The sequence below is a fragment of the Miniopterus schreibersii genome (genome assembly GCF_964146895.1).
Source record: "Miniopterus schreibersii genome assembly, chromosome: 13".
In the NCBI taxonomy this organism is placed as follows: domain Eukaryota; kingdom Metazoa; phylum Chordata; class Mammalia; order Chiroptera; family Miniopteridae; genus Miniopterus; species Miniopterus schreibersii.
In genome coordinates, this window is record NC_138113.1 from 10636903 (window position 1) to 10658692 (window position 21790).

General features: G+C 38.9%; 1 protein-coding gene across 3 annotated transcripts in view; it reads right to left on the minus strand.

The window, feature by feature from the left end:
• Positions 1 to 19313, minus strand: part of ASXL2 (ASXL transcriptional regulator 2) — an 80951-nt gene extending 61638 nt beyond the window's left edge. For 2 of the 3 annotated variants that reach the window (XM_081157305.1, XM_081157304.1), the window contains exon 1: positions 19002 to 19313. In XM_081157305.1, coding sequence (XP_081013431.1) covers positions 19002 to 19058 — 57 coding nt within the window. In that variant the 5' untranslated portion in view covers positions 19059 to 19313. The remainder of the gene's footprint in view (positions 1 to 19001) is intronic. The other variant, XM_081157306.1, reaches the window with a different exon arrangement.
• Positions 19314 to 21790: the final 2477 nt, after the last annotated feature.

The following is a 21790-nucleotide window of genomic DNA, read 5'->3' on the forward strand; positions in this document are numbered from 1 at the left end:
AAACAGAGCTGAAGAGCACTACAAAGACTGTGAAAACTAGACATTGGAATTTTAGTGTATAGAAGGTAGGTAGAAACTTGTGCCCTGAATCTAATGAGGTCAAATGTCTGCCTAAAAAATCCTCCCATCCCTCAAAAACAAAACAAAGTAACATCCTTACATTCTCCATGGGATTTAAACAAGACAGTATCATAACATCAAAATATCTAATATATGTACAAAATCACTTAACATATGAAGAACCAGGAAAATCTCAGTATCTCACAAGGGAAAAGACAACCTACACAAAACAAACTCAAGATGAGAAAGATGTTGGAATTATCAGATAAAATTTTAAAGCAGCTTTTATAATCATGCTTCAAGAAGTTGGGAAGAATATTCTTGGAATAAAATAGGCAAGAGTTTCAGCAGAGAAATAAGATGTTTCTTATTAATCTTTTTTGTGGATGTCTTTTCCTATGCCATCTGTTAAATATTTTACAAGCATCAATTTGCAGCTTTTGTTTTATTTGAAGTAGCATTAGGAATATTATGACTATCATTTTATGGAATGCCATTATAAATTTTAATATATTTTGTGCATTAACTGCTGTATTTCCTCACTTGTAAACTGGTTCTTCATGATATTGTCCACTAATTTATATACCATTTGTATGAGCCCTTTTTTCATTTTACTTTAAATTTTTTATTGTTGACACTATTGCAGATGTCCCATTTCTCCCCCCCTTTGCCCACCTCAACCCAGCCCCTGCTCCACCCCCCCTTGGCCCTCACCACACTACTGTCTGTGTCCATGGGCAATGCACAGGTTCTTTAGCTAATCCCTTCACCTTCCTTTATCCAGTCCCCCCCCACCTCACCCCACCCCTCCAACATTTGTCAGTCTATTTCATGCATCCATACCTCTGGTACTGTTTTGTTTCTGTTTATTCTGTTCATTAAATTCCACATATTAGTGAGATCATATGATACTTCTTTCTCTGAGTGGCTTATTTCACTTAACAATCTCCAGGTCCATCCATGCTGTCACAAAGGGTAAGAGTTCCCTCCTTTTATACCACATCGTACTCCACTGTGTAAATGAACCACAGTTTTTTTAACCACTCATCTACTGATCGGCACTTGGGCTGTTTCCAGATCTTGGCTATTGTAAATAACGCTGCTATGAACACAGGGATGCATGTATTCTTTCTGATTGGTGTTTGGGGATTCTTAGAATATATTCTCAGAAGTAGGATCACTGGGTCAAAAGGCAGTTCCATTTTTAATGTTTTTGAGGAAACTCCATACTGTTTTCCACAGTGGCTGCACCAGTCTGCATTCCCACCAAGAGCACTAGGGTTCCCTTTTTCCCACATCCTTGTCAGCACTTGTTTGCTGATTTATTGACAACAGCCATTCTGACTGGTGCTAGGTGATACCTCAGTGTAGTTTGGGCGTTTTTTTAATCCTCACCCGAGGACATATTTAGAGGAAGAGAGGGAGGGAAACTTTGATGTAACAGAAACATCCGTCAGCTGCCTTCCACAAGGTCCCTGACTAGGGAGCAAACCCTCAACCCAGGTATAGAACTGATATGATACCTCATTGTGGTTTTAATTTGCATCTTTCTGATGATTAGTGACGTTGAGCACCTTTTCATATGCCTATTGGCCTTCTGTATATCCTCTTTGGAGAAGTGTCTATTCAGGTCCTTTGTTAATTGGACTGTCTTCCTGGTGTTGAGTTGTGTAAGTTCTTTATATATTTTGGAGATTAACCCCTTATCAGATGAATCATTGACAAATATATTCTCCCATATGGTGGGTTCCCTTTTCATTTTGTCGATGGTTTCTTTTGCTGTGCAGAATCTTTAATTTGATATAGTCCCACTTCTTTATTTTTTCCTGTTTCCCTTGTCCTCGGAGACATATCTGCAAAAATATTGCTCTGAGAGATGTGAGATTTTACTGCTTATGTTTTCTTCTAGGATTTTTATGATTTCACCACTTACATTTAAATTTTTTATCCATTTTGGGTTTATTCTTGTGCATGGTGTAAGTTGGTGGTCAAGTTGCATATTTTGGCATATACCTGTCCAATTTTCCCAGCACCATTTATTGAAGAGACCGTTTCTCCTCCATTGTATGCTCTTGCCTCCTTTGTCAATGAGTTCTATTTTCATATTAAATACATTAAAACTTATATTTTCACATTTAGCAAATAATTTTCCAGTTTATTTTTCATCTTTTCATTTCTGTTGTTTTTCCATGGAGGTTTTTATTAATTTCATGTATTATAAATGATTTTTTAAAAAAAGAAAACACACACCAGTCTATTGATTTTGAGAGAGTAAGGGGGGAGGAGAGAGAAACACTGATGTGAGAGCACAACACTGATGCCACCTCCTGCACGCCTCCTGCCAGGGACTGAGTGGTAACCCAGGAATATGCCTTTGAACAGGCAACCTCCTGGTGCACAAGACGAAGCCCAACCAACTGAACCACACCAGCCAGGGCTCTCTTTCTTTTAGCAGATCAACATTTAAGTACAGCTTCCATTCCTTCAATAGCTTAATAATTTTTCCATCTTTTCATTTTCATTTCACTTTTTTTTTTTAAATATATCTTTATTGATTTCAGAGAGAGGAAAGGAGAGGGAGAGAGAGCGATAGAAACATCAATGATGAGAGAGTCATTGATCGGCTGCAGCCCGCAACCCGGGCATGTGCCCTGACCGGAAATTGAACCCTGATCGCCTGGATCCTAGGTTGACGCTTAACCGCTGAGCCATGCCCGGCCGGGCTAATTCACTAATTTTTAAAAAGAAAAAGAGAGAAGGAGAAAAATGTAGACACACACTAGAGAAATCCAAGAGGAAAAATTGGAGAGAAAAACAAAATGGCTACATATATTTCTGAGCAAAAATATAGTACTCCATTACAACACTATCACTGTACTGCAATACTATTACATTTTTTTACCATAGGTTTCATGTAAGTGGAAGCACTGGTTTTATAAAAAACATTTAGCTTAATTTAACCACAGGAGGGCAGTGTTTATCAAACAAAATGCCATTCATTGGAACTGTTTATGGAACTACGTAACACAATTTTTAGAAACTACTTTATGACAATCTGAATAACTGCTCAGAAGAATTAAAGTCAACACCAGGTATAAGTAAAGCATGACAAAATAGTTTTTTAGAGCATGCTAATAGATCTTATAGATTCTCACATCCAGCTAATAAAAAAAGTGTAAGCCCTGGCCAGTGTTGCTCAGTGGTTAGAGGTGAGCCAGTGCACCAAAGTGTCCTGGGTTCAATTCCCGGTCAAGGCCCCGCACCTAGGTTGCAGGTTAGATCCCTGGCCCTGGTCAGAGCGTGTGTGGGAGGCAACCAATTGATGTGTCTCTCTCACATCGATGTTTCTCCCCCGCCCTTCCTCTCCTTTCACTGTCTAAAATCAATGGGGAGAAAATATCTTTGGGTAAGGATTAACAAAAACTATACACACACACACACACACACAGTCTAAGTAAGCAATAATCTAGATAGTCCCTACAATTTGAGTTTGACTCTAGCCTAAATGACAGCAGTGTTTCAATTGTTGATGCACTTTTGAGTTCATTCCAAATATGCACAGATACGTAGAACCTGCATTTTGTGTAATCTAGATAATTTAATTTTACATTTAAAATGTACATATAAAACACGGGAATCTTTATGGATTTACTTCGGTGTTATATGGCTTGTTGTCCAAAAGCTTTAATGAGGTTAACGAATGCCATAGTACTGAATGAGGTCACCCAGGAAATATGGAGAATGAGAAGTGATTAGAGCCTATGCTACAGAGCCAATGTCCCAACGTCTGTGAGAGAAGGAAAACTAGCAAATCAACTAAGGAGCGGCAGCTAGCTGGAAGACCAGCAGAATGAGAGAGCAGCCCTGTGAGGGGGATGGAGCGGTGGACAGCGGCGAAACCGCCGAGAAGTGGGCACAGCTTCAAGACCCACTGGGTTCAGCAGCAGGCTCTTTGATTAGCTTACAAGTTCAGGTTCCATTTAATCAGGAGGGAAGAAATCAAACTTGAGGGGTTTAGCGCTGAATGGGAAGTCCAGAGGTGGCAAAGGGGAGTTAAAACAACTCCTGGACAAGGGAAGGAAACAGGAATTCGAGGAACTGTGTTAAATGGACTTGAGTTTCACTGGACAAGGAAAAAGGAGTGAGAAGTATCCCCAGCTTCCCCAGTTCCCCCAGCACACCCCCCCCCCCAACATGAGAGGCAAACAGATTCAGGTACAAAGGAGAGACAATTCCCTTATTATCCGGAATGGTGCTAATCTGACACTCAGAAACAAAATTAATTCAGAGGATGCAGTATCCCACACCTACTAAACTCACTATACAAACACTCGCCGTGTCAGTTCAGGAGCTGAACAGGTGATAACAAAGAATACATGGAATTTAGAAGAAATAACTTACAGAGGCAAATATTTGAAAAGTAAAGAAGGACCTTACCTGGCTGCTTAGCAGTATCTCTTGATCACTACCTCTGTCCTGAGATGCACTTCTCTGTTCCGCTTCTGTGACACCAGACTCTCCTAGTTTCCCTTCTACCTCTCCACCAGCAACTTTTCATTCTCTGGTCTTTTAACGTTAATCTTCCTCAGGATTCTGTCTCAATTTCTACTCTCCTTGGGCATCTCATCCTCTCATGGTTTCAAAAATAATTATGCTCCTGCAGCAGCACTCTGTACCCCGCCCCCCCCCCCCCCCGCAGTGCTTATCACACTGTATTTATTATAGCTGCATTTTAAATCATCTGTCCTCTGTCCTGCCCACTGGTACATAAGCTCCAGGAGGGTTGGGACCATCTGTCTTGTTCATCTAGTATCCCTTTAGAGATCTAAAACATGTGATAGATGACTGACGGAATTAGGAACATGGGTTTTAGACAATAGTAAAAATGCCTGCCTCTCTCTCCGTGTGTGTGTGTGTGTGTGCGCGCGCGCGCACGCGTTCTGTTTTTAAACAAGAAAGATGAAAGGTGAGTGATATTGCAAATAAGTTTGCAGATTCAGGGTCAGAAACCTGAATATAAGAAGTGGCTGAGAATATTTAAATACAAATCTATACAGAGAGGCAGCTTAGAAAAACCAGAGATTACACAGGCTGGCTTCATAAGCCCAGGAGTAGTTTTACCTCAATTCTGAAGAGCTCTATCAAATTATTCTGATATAGTTCATTTCTAGCTTAGATTGTTTTTACTTGATTATCCAAGAAGTCCAGATATTATGTACACTCCCTAGTTCAAGCAACAACAAAAAAGTTCTCAAAACCCAATTTTTCCAAAATCTTAAAATGACTAAGAGTACTCAATCTGGCGAAATCAGGATAATTTTGTTTCTTTTGTTTTTAAACTTTCCACAATGCACATTATTAGCCAGATAATCAAGGAAAGGGAAAGGGGGTAAATTATGTAAAAGTGTCCACAGTTCACAAAAATAAATTACTCCCTAACAAAAATAGTTAAAGGACCTGCTTATTGACACATTTCCTTAAAACATTCCTATCAACTCAAAACATACAGTTTTCATTTGTTTTAAATAATACTTCCAATTTGCCCAATTCTGGTCCACAATGGAGGATTAAGATTTCATTCTGGGTCCAGCCAATGAAGGACGGGAGTAGGACACCTATGCTGGTAGTAGCACCCCATAAAAATAACATATTACTATCAGAAAAGAATTTCAATAAAAGGATTATATGTCTAAGCTAAAAATATAGATTCCAAATTCTAGGGTTGTTTGGCCATACCTGATAAAAATTTCCAATTAAGTGAACTGGTTTAAATCATATACTAAAAAACTGAGTTGGGACAGCAATCATAGATCCTAATTAAAGTTAGGGTGCATCTCTTATTCCAATCTTCCCTCTACTACAGTTCTTATTTATTATTACGATACAGAAATAAGAGTGTATAAGTAATAAAATCAGTAAGGTTAATTTCAAAGATATACCAAACTTTTTTTTTAAAATTTTTACTATTTTTACACATCTTTATTGATTTCAGGGAGAGGGAGAGGAAGAGGTAGAAACATCAAGGATGAGAGAGTCATCATTAATCAGCTGCCTCCTACACACTCCCGACTAGGGAATCAAGCCCTCAGCCTGACCATGTGCCCTGACCCGGAATCAAACCTCGATCTCCTGGATCATAGGTCAATGCTCAACCGCTGAACCACGCCCGTCCGGGCAAGATATACCAAACTTTAAACTCTTCAAAAAAGTCATTTTTTCCCTAATCACACTAATGGAATGGTTAGGAAAACTGTTTATTAGGAAACCTCAATAATTACAAAACCCATAAAGGGTTCAAATGTATGTTTTGATTGTAAAGCAATAAAAGCACACATGACAAAAAATAAGTCCTTACAATTGTTTTTTAATCCCTACACCCAAAAGATCTTGGACCAAGAATTACAATTGTAATATTCAGAGACAACAGAAGTAAATCAAAGGTATAATTATAGAAAAAAGACATTTTATTATTTGTAGATGTGTTTCTCTTATTCTCTTAAAACTACTTGATTTTTTTTACCATATGTGATAAACAAATATCTGAGCATCTTCTATAGTTCCAAAACAAGTCATCTAAAACATCCCAATTTAGCCCGGCCGGGTGTGGCTCAGCAGTTGAGCATGGACCTAGGATCCAGGAGATCAGGGTTCGATTCCCGGTCAGGGCACATGCCCGGGTTGTGGGCTCCATCCCCAGTCGGGGGTGTGAAGGAGGCAGCTGATGAACAAATCGCTCATCATTGATGTTTCTCTCTCTCTCTCCCTCTCTCTGGAATCAATAAAAACATATTTTTAAAAAAATAATAAAAATAAAAAAATAAATAATAAAACATCCCAATTTATACTCTACTATGCTCAACATATCTTCAAAGAGTCAATTCCACTAGTTCAATTCCACTGTCTCTCAAAAATGATTCTCACATATGTCTTTGGTAATGCACCTATCCTCAGTTCAAATGCCCTTTTCTCCCCAGACCCATATCAATACTTAACTTTTTATATGGATGTAGACCCCTTAAGAATCTGATGACAGCTATGCAGACTCTGCTCAGAAAAAAACCCACTACTTGTATACTGAATTCCTAAATATACTTGACTATCTGGACTTTCACATCTATACTATTCAGTCTTGTCTAGTCACACAAATCAGGGACATGTTGCTTTAATCACTGGATCTTTGCAATACATTTTAGTACCTAGTAATATGTTATGTCCCTTTTTAAAAGAAGTTACACTTCTTTTTTGAAATATATTTTTAGTCTAACCCAGATGAGCTTTTGTTTTGCCAAAGTTGAATTGCTTTAAATTTATAAATTTACTTAACAAAGACTGAAATCTTTATCATACTGATTATTTCCATCTGGTACAAATTGGCTCTCTTCAATTGTTCAAGTTTTTCCCCCATCCTTTTCAGGGACTTCAGTTTTTTTCACCTAGATCCTGCACATTTCTTACTCTACTTATTCCTAGATATTTTATATTTTTCATTATATTTTCTGTTAATTATAAGATATAGAAACTCTATTGGCATTTTTATATTTACTTTAACCATCACCTTTCTGTACTCTTAAATCTCCAACAGGTTTTAGTTGCTTCTTTGAGGATTTCTAAGTAAGTAATCAAGAGCTCATCAGCTTATCATTAAATATAAAAAATCCACTTAGGAAAACTGACCTTGTATTTAGTTCTTACATTCTTTTCATACTTCTTCTGGTCTCTTAAAAATAGAGATTTAGTATTGAAACTTTGGAAATTAAAAGAGAGCTTTTCAGCCCTAGCCTGTTTGGCTCAGTGGTTAGAGTGCTGCCCGAGGGCTGAGGGTGCCAGGTTCGATCCTGGCCGAGGGCACATACCTCGGTTGCAGGCTCTATCTCCCCCCCATATGGGAAGTGGGCAGGAGGCAACCAATTGATGTATCTCTCTCACATCAATGTTTCTCTGCCCGCCGCCCCCCCTTCCTTCCGCTCTCTGAAAGGCAATGGAAAAAATATCCTTGGGTGAGGATTAAAAAAAAGTCATAATTTTCCCAAAGCCCTTAAAGGAATTTATAAATTTTTTGGTGAAGCCTTGGCCATTCCCTGCCATGACGATGAGACCCCATGTAAACTACCTGCCACAGGCCAATGCCAATCAATCGAACCTGCTGCCATTCAGTGCATGGGATGATGCTCCAACCAATTCAGCCACACCAGCCAGGGCCCACCTTTTTAATTCAAAGAGTCCTACTCTAACCCTTATACCTCTCTACAGCTAGACTTCTCCAGTCCTCTGCAATAAATACCGCAAAGGGCCCCATCAGATAGAAACAAAGATGTTATCTCCTGCACAAAAAATGCTCTATGGCCTCTCGAATAAAAATACCTGTCGGCCTGACTTCTATAACTCTCCAATTTTGGACCCAAACTACCTTTTTGGGCCTTATTTTTCACTCTACAATACTCAAAACTAAATTAGCCATGCATCAAATGTAGCCTGCCTTTTTCAGTCTTCCCGCTTTCCAGCTCTTCCCTCTGCCTGGAATGCCCTTACCCATCTCACCTGTAAATGCTTTATCCATCATCCATGACTATCCATGTCACACCTCCAAGACCAATCCTGACGCAGTCCCACCTCCACAAATTTTAGTCTAACTACTAGTTTGCTATTATACAGCCCCAACACAAATTTACTTTGTGATTATGTTTTATTATGAAAACAACACAAATGTATCTCACAGGTTGTGTGTGTAAGGATTCTGGACATGGGTTAATTGGGTCTTCTGCTTAGGGTCTCACTAGGCTGAAATCAAACTGTCAGCTGGGACTGTGAAATCATTTGAGGTTTGGGGTTCTTTTCCAAGCTTACTTGTTGGCAAGTTTCCGTCCTTTTCTGTTTTGCTGGCTCTTGGCCAGAAGTCACTCAGCTCCAAGAGGCTGCCTGCCATTCCCTGCCACATGGCCTTGTCAGAGGCAGTTCCCAAAGTGTAAGTCAAGAGAGTGGGATTTGGTGCAGAATCTCCTAAAGCAGGAAATGGATGCATTCCCAAACTTGTTCACAGCTAGTTTATGTCTCTGTGTGGTTACACAATGACCATTAGAAACAAGTGGCAAATGGTATCCCTGAGGTTAAAAGGCTTTTCATTAGTACTGTGTCAAACCTCTATAATTCTTTACTAAGAAGTAATATCTTTACAATATATAGTTTTCCCATTCAGAAACACAAAATGATCTATATTTATTAATTTTTCATAATATTAACAGTGTTCACAACATACTAGTCATTGTATAAAGAACTTGCATACATTCTCACCTAATCACCAAACATCCCAAATGGTAAGTTCTACTATTATATCTATTTTAAAGTTGGGGAGACTGAGAAAGCTTAGTGTAAATCCCTACAACTAGAAAAGTGGTCCTTAGACCAAAGCACCAACATTAGCTAAGAACTTGTTAGAAATGCAGAATTTCTGGCTACACTGCAGACCTACTGAATAAAAATCTGCGTTGTAACAAGTTCTCCAGGTGATTCTTATGCACATTAAAGTTTGTACACTGGTTTAAATAACCTGCCCAAGCTGACATAATAAATGGTAGAACCAAGATAAAATCCAGACTGTTAAGGTCATTCACAAGTTGCTATTAGAAACAGATTTTTATTCCCCATTATGCCTTTCTTGGGTAATTTACATAAAACTTTTTTCTGTTATTTTTTTCTTGTAATCCATCTTTTTTACAACTACACACACACACACACCACAAAATAAAAAAAGAAAACCTTTCCGAACATATTAATATATTTAATGGTACCGTCTGTTTAAACTTTCAGAATCTGTCAGAACCACTCAAATCATATGGAAAACTAGTCACTAGCAATATATTTAAAATTTTACATTACTATTTAGAAATAAGTCACTAACACCATTAAGCATTTTATTTGAAACTGAACATGGTTAAACCAGCTATTGAATAATTCAGATGTCAGTAAGTTAAAGATTCAGGATGATTTAGGTCATCCCAAGCTGTGAACTCCAATGAAAGTCCATTCTAAATGTAGTATCAACTGCAAAATGTCAGTAAACCAAAGAATTTTCAAATGAGTCTTTAACAACACAATTTTTACCAAAAGATGGATCAAATTACTCAGAAGACACTATAATTAATAAGGTTTACAGTGTGCCCTGATGCCCAGGACCAAGTACATATATGTATTCACCATTAACCAACTTTAGTTTTGTCAACCAAGATCAAAAGTAAGAATTATCACAGAAATTTCCCCAATGTCCAAATGTAACTCAAAAGAGTCTTTGGAGGGAATACCCAGGTGTGTCTTGAAATAATTTTCTTTCACAAACAAGACAGATACTCAATCTGTTTTCCTGGCAAACAACACTTAACATCGGTGACTAACTTTATTCAAATTGTATTCCCTTGCAAGTGAGAACAATGTCTTCTTTTACCTCCAATTAAAAAAGATTAAGCCCTAGCCAGTGTGGCTAAGTTGATTGAGCGTTGCTCTGGGCACTGAAAGAAAGGCCACTGGTTGGACTCCCAGTCAGGGCACAGGCCCAGGTTGCGGGTTCGATCCACGGCCAGAGTGCCTGTGCAGGCAAAAGATCTATGTTTCTCTCTCACATTGATGTTTCTCTTCCTCTTTCTTTCTCTAAAAAAATCAATAAAAATATTTTTTTCAATTTAAAAAATGATTTAAAAAAAGATTTAGCAGTCATGTGCAAGAAAATGAATTAAGCTCTGCAGGTAGAAACATTGAAAAGGAAACTCTCTGCCTTTAAGGAGCATAATTTCACTAATATATAATCTGAATTTCCTCTTACCTGTCCTCAATAAAATATGTATTTTATTTAGGGAAGATATACCTTCAGAGCTAAACATTTTTTAAAGCACTCAATTAATAATCTTTAAGTGGGGAATGCTTTTCGTAAGAGAATTCAAAACCTAAAAAGCACAAAAGGCAAAAATTGATAAAATTTTTACACTAATATTAAGAATGTCTGGGAAGCAAAAAACTGTATAAATTAAATCAAAGACAAAAATGGGACCAGATCTATAACACATATGACTAAAGGCCAGTTTTCTTAATCTACAAAGCACTCTTAGTAATTACTATAAACACTGGCTGGGTAGCTCAGATGATTAGAGTGTCCTCCTCATATGCCAAGGTTGCGGGTTTGATCTCCAGTCAGGGCACATTCAAGAGTCAACCAAGGAATGCATAAATCCAATGAATGCATAGATAAGTGGAACAACAAATCGAAGTTTCTCTTTCTCCCTCCCTTTCTCTCTTCCATTTCCTCTCTAAAATCAATAAATTTTAAAAAAAAAATTTTTTTTTTTTAACTTAAAAAAAAGGAAATGAGTATAAAAAAGACCAGGAAACAAACAAACAAACAAAAATCTGAATGGGCAAGTGAAAAATATACAAATAGTCCATTCACAAACTATTCCATTCACACAGATGCACATATACACACACAATGTATATGCATACATATATGCCCTGATGTACGTTAACTAAAGTATTTGGTACAAAAGGGGAAAAAGGTACAATGGTTCAAAAGGTACAAAAGGTACAAAAAGGTACAAAAGGTACAATGTAAAATAATCAAGGACTGATTTTTTATATGACACATCCAAAAACAATGAAATATTAAGAAACCATTTAAAAGAATGAGGCAGATACATAGGTAATGGCATTAAAAAGACATCCATGATATTCATAAAGAAAGCAAGTTGCAGAACTGTATATAAAAATATATATGGCCCGGGAGGGCGTGGCCCAGCGGTTGAGCGTCGACCTAGGATCCAGGTGATCTGGGTTCGATTCCTAGTGAGGGCACATGCCCTGGTTGTGGGGCTTGATCAATGACTCTCTCATCACTGATGTTTCTATCTCTCTCTCTCCCTCTCTCCTTTCCTCTCTCTGAAATCAATAAAGATATATTTTAAAAAAAGAAAAAAAATAAGAAAAATGTTTAAAAATATATATATATGTATACATGTTTATGCATATTTCTATATAGTTAAAAGTCCAGAAAGTTCTATTCAAACAATTGACTATACCTAATTTCAGTATAACTCTAAATATTCTCAATGTTTCAGTATGCAGACTTTCACTTAATCCTTTTTTCACTACAGTGAGGCATCCAAGATTAACTCTTTACATACTTCTGTTCTACTTGTTTTTTTTAAATAATGAACGTATATAACTTTAATAGAAACAAAGTATTTTTGTTTTTTTATATGTTTTTATTGATTTCAGAAAGAGGAAGGGAGAGGGAGAGATAGAAATATCAATGATAAGAGTCATAGATCAGTCAACACTCAACCACTGAATCACGCCGGCCGGGCTCAATTAAAGTTTAAAGCAAGTAATATTGCCCTGGTTGGTGTGGCTCAGTTGGTTGAGCATTGTCATGTACAAGAGGTAGCTGGTTTGATTCCTGGTCAGGGCGCATGCCAGGGTTGTGGGTTCGATCCCCAGTAAGGGGCATGCAGGAGACAGCCAAGATGGTTCTCTTCTCTCATCAATATTTCTCTCCCTCTCTCTTCCTCTCTCCCTCTAAAATAAATAAAAACATTAAAAAAAATAAAAAATAAAGCAATACTATTGTATTTAAGTCATATTTAAAAGAGTTCAAAAACTGCACCTATGTTCATCTTTGTATTTTTTAATTCTAAACTTTCTAGATAAAGATTTTTTTCCTTTACAAAAATAGAAGAGTTGAAAAACTCAGTACATTCAATTACCTTTTAAAACACTAAAAACAGCCCTGGCTGTGTGGCTCAGCTGGTTGGAGCACCACCCTGTACACCAAAAGGTTGCAGGCGTGATTCCTGATCAGAGCACATACCTGGGTTGCAGGTTTGATCCCCAGTCAGGGCACATACAGGAGGCAGCCAAACCATATTTCTCTCTCACATTGATGTTTCTTTCTCTCTCTTCCCCTTCCTCTCTCTAAAATCAATTTTAAAACAAAGTCTAAAAAAATAAAAATAAAAAGGTTTCTTGTGGTAAAGATTGATGCCCCCCCGCCCCAAATCAATAAAATATATCCTATTTTAATCCTCGGTGAGAATTTAAAAACACACACTAAAACCATGATAAATCAAACTGTACTAAAAACACTAAATTGCACAATACTATAAACTATGAGGATGGAATCTATGAGATATGGAAAGAAAAAATTCAGAACCAGAGGGGCATTCAGAGGTTTTTTGTAAAAAGGACAAAAATAGCAGGTTTTAGCAAACCCTACTGGTCAGTTCCCTACAATTATATCTTCCATATACTGGCCTCTTTCCAGACAGTTTTTGTAGTGAAAACATAATGCCCTTTCACCGACAGCAAAATTGCACAGCCTTTTAAGGGTGGATAGATTCTGTGGATGATTAAACAGCAAAGACTTCTGCAAATCTGACCTTATTTTCTCAGCTCCAGTCAGAATTCTAGGAGATGCAGTGGCAGCAGTACCTTTACAGAAAGGTTTAACTTGTGTTCAAAACAAGATTTTGATTTTTTTCCCCTTCAACAAGTTAGGAGCATTGTGGAACATAAAACATGACAGGAGGAATGGTGAACTGAAAACAGTAATACAAAATTCAAGAAGCAAAACAGGGAAACTTCATTTATTATTATGGCAAGATGTAAGATCACTCAAGAAAGTGTTACATCAAATCACCTAGCACAAATAGACTTGCAGATAGCAACTTCATAAATGTATGAATTATCTTACAATTTTATGTCAATCATACCTCAATAAAGTTGAAATAAAACATGCAGTTATCATTTTAAAAATTATGCATCAGAGCAGTTTTTCAATTTTTAACCCATGCCTCTTACAAAGCTTTCTCACTCTATTTTTTACGTACATCACAAACCAAGACTTTGCCCAGTTTTACTTTCTATAGCCTATTATTACAAAAAGAGATTTGTTTAATGTTTTTTCAAGGTGCCCACTCTCTCCTGGAGATTCTAATACAACTACAAATATAATACAAATACAGACTTACAAGGATTCTGGCCTAGTCAAAATATATCCAAGGGGCCATAACCAGGCCTGGCCATACTCCTAGCCGCGTGCGTGCGTGCGTGCGTGCGTGCGTGCGTATTTTAGAGTGAGAAACATCGATTGTTGTTCCACTGCATGTTGTTCCATGCAGTCATTGCTTGACCCCCTTATGTGCCCTGACCACCACCCTAGCGCAACAGGACAATGCTCCAACCAATTGACCCAGGGAGTCCTAGCCTTATTTTTTAAGAAAAAACTTATTTTTGCCCTGGCTGGTATGGCTCAGTTGGTTGAAGCATCCTCCCCTACACTGAAAAGTGGCAGATTTGATTCCTGGTCAGGGCACATACCCAGGTTGCTAGTTCCATCCCCACTGGAACTTTGAAAAAAAGTTTGAAAGGAAAATAGTTACTCATGGTAAAGATTAAGAGTACTGAAAATTTCTAAGTTAATGCATCTATTTTTTAACATGTATTTAAGACATTTTTCTAAACATCTTTCTAATTATATATTTTTACTATACTTTTAAGTAACTATTTTCCATTTTCTAGACTTCCTATATAAAAGTAGCCTTTGAGTCTTACTTCTTCAATGGAAATTTTCTATCTTCCATCTTATTCCCCAAAGTTAAGTGTTAGGTAAATGACAAAAAATAAAAATCTAAGTACATTCAAATAGTATTAACATGCAAATGAAGTCTATATTAATACCATCCAAAAAAAAAACCCGACTTTTTCTTCAGTCTACAAACCACATGCTAAAGATCTACTCTACAGCCCAGCCGGGCGTTGCTCAGTGGTCGAGCGTCAACTTAGGATCCAGGCGATCAGGGTTTGATTCCCGGTCAGGGCACATGCCTAGGTTGCAGACTACCATCCCAGGTCAGGGCGTGCAGGAGGCAGCCCATCAATGACTCTCTCATCATTGATGTTTCTATCTCTCTCTCCCTCTCCTTTCCTCTCTCTGAAATCAATAAAGATATATTTTAAAAAATAAATAAATAAAATAAAATAAAGATCTATTCTACAGATTGCTGTGCTCCTCAACTCTAACACCCATACTTCACTTCTAGTACTTTTACCACTTTACTCCCAAAAGATACCTCTAGTGTACAATCTCTAAGGTCTGTGTCTTTGTCCCTTCCCCCTATAATCACAACAAACCTGTCCTCTTAGGTTATTTTTCTCTTTTAAAGCTTTCCTAGTTGTGGTTGGTGACAAGAGAAAAGTAAAAAAAAGAAACACGATCAACAAGATTATACTATTTCGAAAGCTCTGCTTTGTAAAACAGCTAAACTCCTCAGGGATGTCAAATATTTAGATGACGTCTTTTTTTTTTAAATAAGCATAACTTTGAACATTAGAGTCAAGTATAATGGATCTCAATATCTCTGGCTTACTAGAAATTTTTTTATTTAAATTTCACCAAACACTATTCTACAGATCCCTCATCCAAATCATTTTATCACAACCATTACTACCAGCCTTAAAATTTAAAAACATGAGACTGTTAACTAAATACCTGAATAATGCATTTTATAAGTAGTGTATTTGTATAAGGCAAATATAAATAAGATCAGCAGGGAGACACCATAATCCTGTCTGGTGTCCTTAGTTACTGGAACCAGTCTATACATTTAATCAGGCTCTTGGCATAATGGCATAATTTTACTATTATATAATAGTTATGAATCTTATTATTTTTTTTTTGGATTGTTCGTAGCAACCTTACATCAATCCATGTAGCTCTCATATACCCATCCCTCATATCTTATTATGTATATAGACATATATAATTGATTGAATAATTTTATCTGTTGCTCCATTACTGGTCAGGAATACAGCCCCATTTTAATAGTGCTCCCCAAAACAGGACAGCTCTACAATGCAGGTACCAAGAACACAATAAAATAAGAAGCAGATATTGCCTGTATTCATAAATAATTTAATTATTTTCTTGCTCTGTTCCTAGAACATCTGACCTTAATGCTATGAAATAAGTTTAAAACTTATTTCTCCTGCCTGGCTGGGCTGGCTCAGTTGGTTGAGTGTTGCCCTATGCACTGAAGGGTTGCTGGTTCAATTCCTAGGCAGGGCACATACTTGGGTTGTGGGTTTCATCCTCGGTCGGGGCATGTAGGGAAGGCAACTGATCTGTGTTTCTCTCACATCGATGTCTCTCTCTCTCTCTCTCTCTCTCTAAGCATGTCTCTGGTGAAGATTTAAAAAAAAAAAACACAAAAAACTAACTTCTCCTAGTCTTCTTGATCTTATAAATATACGCACCGTTTCTTTCCTTTTTCTCTCTCTTTTTTTGTGAGCTTAGAGAGAGAGGGAGGGAGGGAGAGAAACATCAATTTGTTGTTCCACTTATTTATGCATTCATTGGTTGCTTCATGTATGTGCCCTAACCAGGGGTCGAACCCACAACCTTGGCATATCACGATGTTCTAACCAACTGAGCTACTCACTCGGCCAGGACACCATTTCTTAATTTAGGTCAAAGTTAATTCCATTTGTCAAATCACCAATTCTCTGATTTCATTCTACAGTCTGAAATATTAAAGATTTACTTTTGTTTATTCCACTTACATTTACTTCTAAACCTACAAGCAGAAACCTTTTGAACATTGAGGTTTAGTCTAATTCCTTACTTTATAGATGATAAAGCAAACCAAAAAGGGTATGGTATTTTCCAGATTTTGGCTACTAGAAAAAAGAAAAAAGTCTTAGTGTCACCATTCTCTTTTTAAAATTCATTTTTAGTTAGATTGAGGCCTTATGTACATTTGCCAGAATCAAAAAAAAACACCAAGCCACTAATATACTGATCCCTTCAGGAACTAACTTAGAACTCGATTAATTAGACTCTTTGCATCTTTAAAATACTATTTTTCACATAGCTACCTAGGGCATGAAATGTTTATTATAGATATGGAAATATACTAATTCATTATAGGAAAATATAAACAGATGCAGACAAATTTTTCCTATTTGTCACAATCTCCCCATGATTAGACTATTTTATCCAGCAATCATAATTCAAAAAATACTAAGATTCTAGAGACAAAATTAATTAACATAATTAGGTTTGGGGTCTGCTTACCTATAATTAAAATTTACAATTAAAAATTACCATCCTTTTTAATAAAAGAGGTCTTGAGGTATTTATCAAGTAGAAAAAGGTAAAACAGTCTTCTGTGAAGGGGCAATTTCCCAACCACCAAAAAAATTATTTCTATAGTTTTGGTTTTTTTAATATTTTAGAGGGAAACTACCAGCAGTCACAATTACACGGGCATACTGTAAGTGAAAACATTCAATAAATAAAATGTGCTTTTATTTACTAACTTTTTCACATTTCCAACTAAAACAGAAATACAAGTTTAAGACTCATCAACCCTCTAAAATATATCAAAATGTTAACAAGATACAGCGGAGGGGTGAAATACATGATTTTTATTTTCTTCTACGTTTCTATAATCTTCTGAATTTTCCCAGTGAACATTTATTACTTTTATATTCAGAAACATCTCGTTTAAAATAAACCAAACAGCCCCGTCGGGCGTGGCTCAGCGGTTGAGCATGGACCTAGAATCGAGGAGATCGAGGTTCATTCCCGGTCAGGGTACATGCCCGGGCCCAGGGCTGGATCCCCCTCCATCCTCAGTCGGGGGGAGTGCAGGAGGCAGCAGATCAATGACTCTCTCATCACTGATGTTTCTATCTCTATCTCCCTCTCCCTTCCTCTCTCTGAAATCAATAAAGATATATTTAATAAATAAAATAAAATATCATATAATAAAGGTTCATTTAGAAGAGCTCGCCATGTTGTACAAGAATTACTGACATGATTCACCATTAAAGATAATGCCTCCAAATCTTCTCATTCCCCAACACTAAAATGCTGTTTTAAGTCCTGTTACTTTTCTGCTGCACCTTCATTTCTACAAATATAGTGTGTCCCCAAAAAATGTATACACACACTTTGAGTAATTATAAAGGCAGTGTTTATTAAAATACATTTCACTTTCAAAATTGAGCTATCAGCTGTTAAAGTGTGTATACATTTTTGGGACACCCTGTAGACACACTTTTAAGTTTTTTCATAAAACAAAGTTCTCACTAATGCTCAATAGCCCTATTTTTAAAACCTACCTCTAAATTTCGTTATAGCAAAATTAGAAAGAAAGAAAAAAAGATGGTTTTACCCACTAAGAACAACTTCGTGAGGCCATCATCACTTTAACTACGGAAAAGTAAAGACCGGGTAAACTACACGTCCCGCCATGCATTGCTGCCTTGTTCAGAGTAGGTCTCTACGGAAACAGAAGAAAAAAATTCTACAAGTCCCACCTGTTACTTGGTTTCTAAACACCTCCTGCACTTTCAGCTCCAACAGCAAACAAAAACAAGAGCCTCGTGACCTCACGCTGGATCTGGGAGCCCAGACGAGCAGGGGGCCCGAGGTCAGGCGGCTTGTCTGCTCTAGCGGGCAAATTCTGCCAAGCTCCTGCGCTCCCCTTCTTTCCGGGGCTGGGTGCACGCACAAGCCTCCTCCTATCTGCATCCAATGGGGGATCTTCAGCCGCACAAGGGAGAAGAACCGGTTACTGTGCAAGCACAACAGACTTCCCCATGCCGGGGCGGGGGCTACCACAGAATGGGGGTGAGAGCGACGTGACCCCGAGAGACAGCTTCCAAACACGTAGAGGGCTCGTCGCAATCGCAGGGAGAAGCCACAGCGCCGCGACGACCCTCTTCCGCCGGCCGCCTCCATTCCCAGAGATCACCACCCGACACTAACCGCCACCTCTCGGCGCGGTTTTGTGCCCCCTCAGCCGGGTCGCTGGGCCAATGACCTCCCTTCCCCTGCGACCTGAGGTCAGCGAGAAGCGAAATCCTCCCGGCCTTCCCCTTCGTTCCCTCCCACTTACCGTCTTGGCGGCCTCCGCCCAGGTCCTGCCCTTCTTCCTACGGCCCTTTTCCCTCATGTCGGGTCTTGAACTGACTGGGAGGCTCCCGTGTCCGGGCTCCGGCCGCCCTCCCTGCCTGCTCTGCCCTGCGCTGTTTTTCCCGCGGTGCCGGGAAAGGTGGGAGAATGGGGAAGTCAGGCCGGAGCAGCACCCAAGCAGAGGAAGCGGCAAGGGTGGTGCGCGGGGGGATCTACGGGGCGGCCGGTCCTCCCGCTGCCGTTGCCACTGCTACCGCCGCTGCCATATTGGGTCCTTACTGTACAGGCAGCCGCTAAGGTCATGTGACCGCTCCCGCGCGGCCGTCACTACTGTACGCGGCCGGCAGCGCGAACGTGCGCGCGCGCGCGTCCCCGCCCACCGCGCGCGGCTGCAGGGAGAGCGAGCGAGTCAGCGAGCGAGCGGGCGGTCCCGGCGCCTGCCCACGCCCCCGCTCGCCGCTCTCCGCCTTCCTCCGGAGCATGCGCGTAAGACAGTCCGACGCTACCCGGCGTGGGGCGTCGGGCTCTCACGCCAGCGCCGAAATCTGCCTGCGGAAGCGGAAATTGACCCATCGCGGAAGGCTCCTTTCAAAGGCCTGGGGCCGCGCGCGAGGCACCGGCTTGGCGTGCGGAGTTGGCATTGACAGCCTCTTCCCTCGACGGGCGACCCTCCCAGCTATCCTCTTCAGTAAACCTCGTACTTGCGTTTTTTCATTTGTCCATGTTTATCTTTACAGAAGTTATCTTTTTGAGGATTTGCAACAATTCTCTACTTAATGGATGAAGCAATTTGAAATTGAGTTATTTACCAAGCTTACAAGTCTAGGATATTGAGAAAACAAAAATGAGATCGCTAGTCCAGAGCCCTTCCCAGCCCCCCGGCCGCCTCAGACCTGGTGAGCTCGGCTCCTGCACAGCTCCTGCGCATCAGGCGCCCCGTAAATATTTGCGGAGTGATTCAGCTGGGTCTGTGGTCAGAAACCATTATTTGTAGTGTCCATAACAGCCTCCTGAAAGATCAGGCATGTGACATCTTCGGTCACGTTATCCGCGTCTTTATTCCTTGCAAAGTAAAAAGAATGTGTAATAATGCCTACTGATCTCCCAAGTCCATATGTTTCAAGAAGAAGCTTTCAGTCTACTAAACTTTTTCCTAAAATAGACCTGAGAGTTGGGCTGCTGCTTAGGAAAGACAGGTGAGAGCAATTCTTGGAGTCCACGGATGGGCTTCCGAAGTTCGTGGACTCCCTAAAATTAAGGACAAATATTTTGGGTGTGTTCACTGCTCATTTTTTTTTGAGACGAGGATACATGATTTTCCTCAAATTTTCAAAAGGGATCTGTTTACACTAAAGAAAAGTCTTAATAGGGAGTTTGAGAGGCCGTCTAGATACTTCTATTTCTCTTTAAGACATTGATCAACCATGGATATGGATATATTTTCACAAATTCCTTTGGTAACTCAGCGCTATCCATAGCACTAAGGTATGTACCATCTCTCTTTAAAGCCTAGGTTTATAGTCATTTCAAGAAACGCCTGTCCATCCCCAACTGTTGGCTGGGGCTTGCTGCACAGCCCTGTCCCCAGGACAGTCTCCCTCATCTTGTTTTCAGACCCGCTAGGCCAGTACGCCCACTGTCTTTACAGCCATGCGCCATACAATGATATTTCAGCCACTGCCCGACCACATGCATGACGGTGGGCCCATAGATTACAGTGGAGCTGAAAAGCTCTTATGTCCTAGTGACATGGTAGTTTTTGTAATGTCCTAGCACAACACATTACTCAGTGTTTGCAGTCATACTGGTGTAAACAAACCTACTGCACTGCCAGTCTTGTAAAAGCCTAACACCTACAATTATATACAGTACATAATACTTGATAATGGTAAGAAACGACTGTTAATTGGTTTATGTATTTATTATACTATACTTTTTTTGTTTTTTTGGTTTGTTTTTAATTTTTATTATACTGTACTTTTATTATTTCAGAATGTACTCTATTTACTTAAGCCCGGCTAGTGTGGCTCAGTTGGTTGAGCACCGTCCCGTGCACCAAAAGGTCACTGGTTTGATTCCTGGTCAGGACACATGCCCAGGTTTCAAGTTCAGTCCCCAATACGGGAGGCAACGGATCAATGCATTGATGGATTTTTTTTCTCTCTCTCTCTCTCTCTCTTTTCCTCTCTCTCTAAAATTTAAAAAAAAAAAAAAAAAAAAGCATCTGCTTGCCCTGGCCAGTGTGGCTCAGTTGGTTGGGCATTGTCCTGTGCACCAAAGAGTTGCCAGTTTGATTCCCACATATGTTTCAATATGTTTCTTTCTCTCTTTCTCTCCCTCTCCTTTCTTCCCTTACTAAAAATCAATTTAAAATCTTTTAAAAAAAAACACCTGCTCTGATCTTTTTCTTCCTTCTACTGTCAACTCAGTTTGTTCTTCCTTTTCTAGTTCCTTGAAGTGTAAAGTTGCGTTGTCTATTTGAGAGCTTTCTTTTTTCTTAATGTAGTTTATTGCTATAAAATTTTCTCTTAAAACTGCTTTGTTGTATCCCATGTCTTAGTATGTTGTATTTCCATTTTCATTTATCTCAAGATATATTTTGATTTCTCATTGATTTCTCTGACCCATTGGTTGTTCAGTAGCATGTTGTTTAATCTCTGCATATGTGGGATTTGTCCAGTTTTCTTCTTATAATCAATTTCTACTTTCATATCATTGTGACTAAAAAAGATGCTTGATAGGATTTCAAAATTCTTAAATTTATTAAGACTT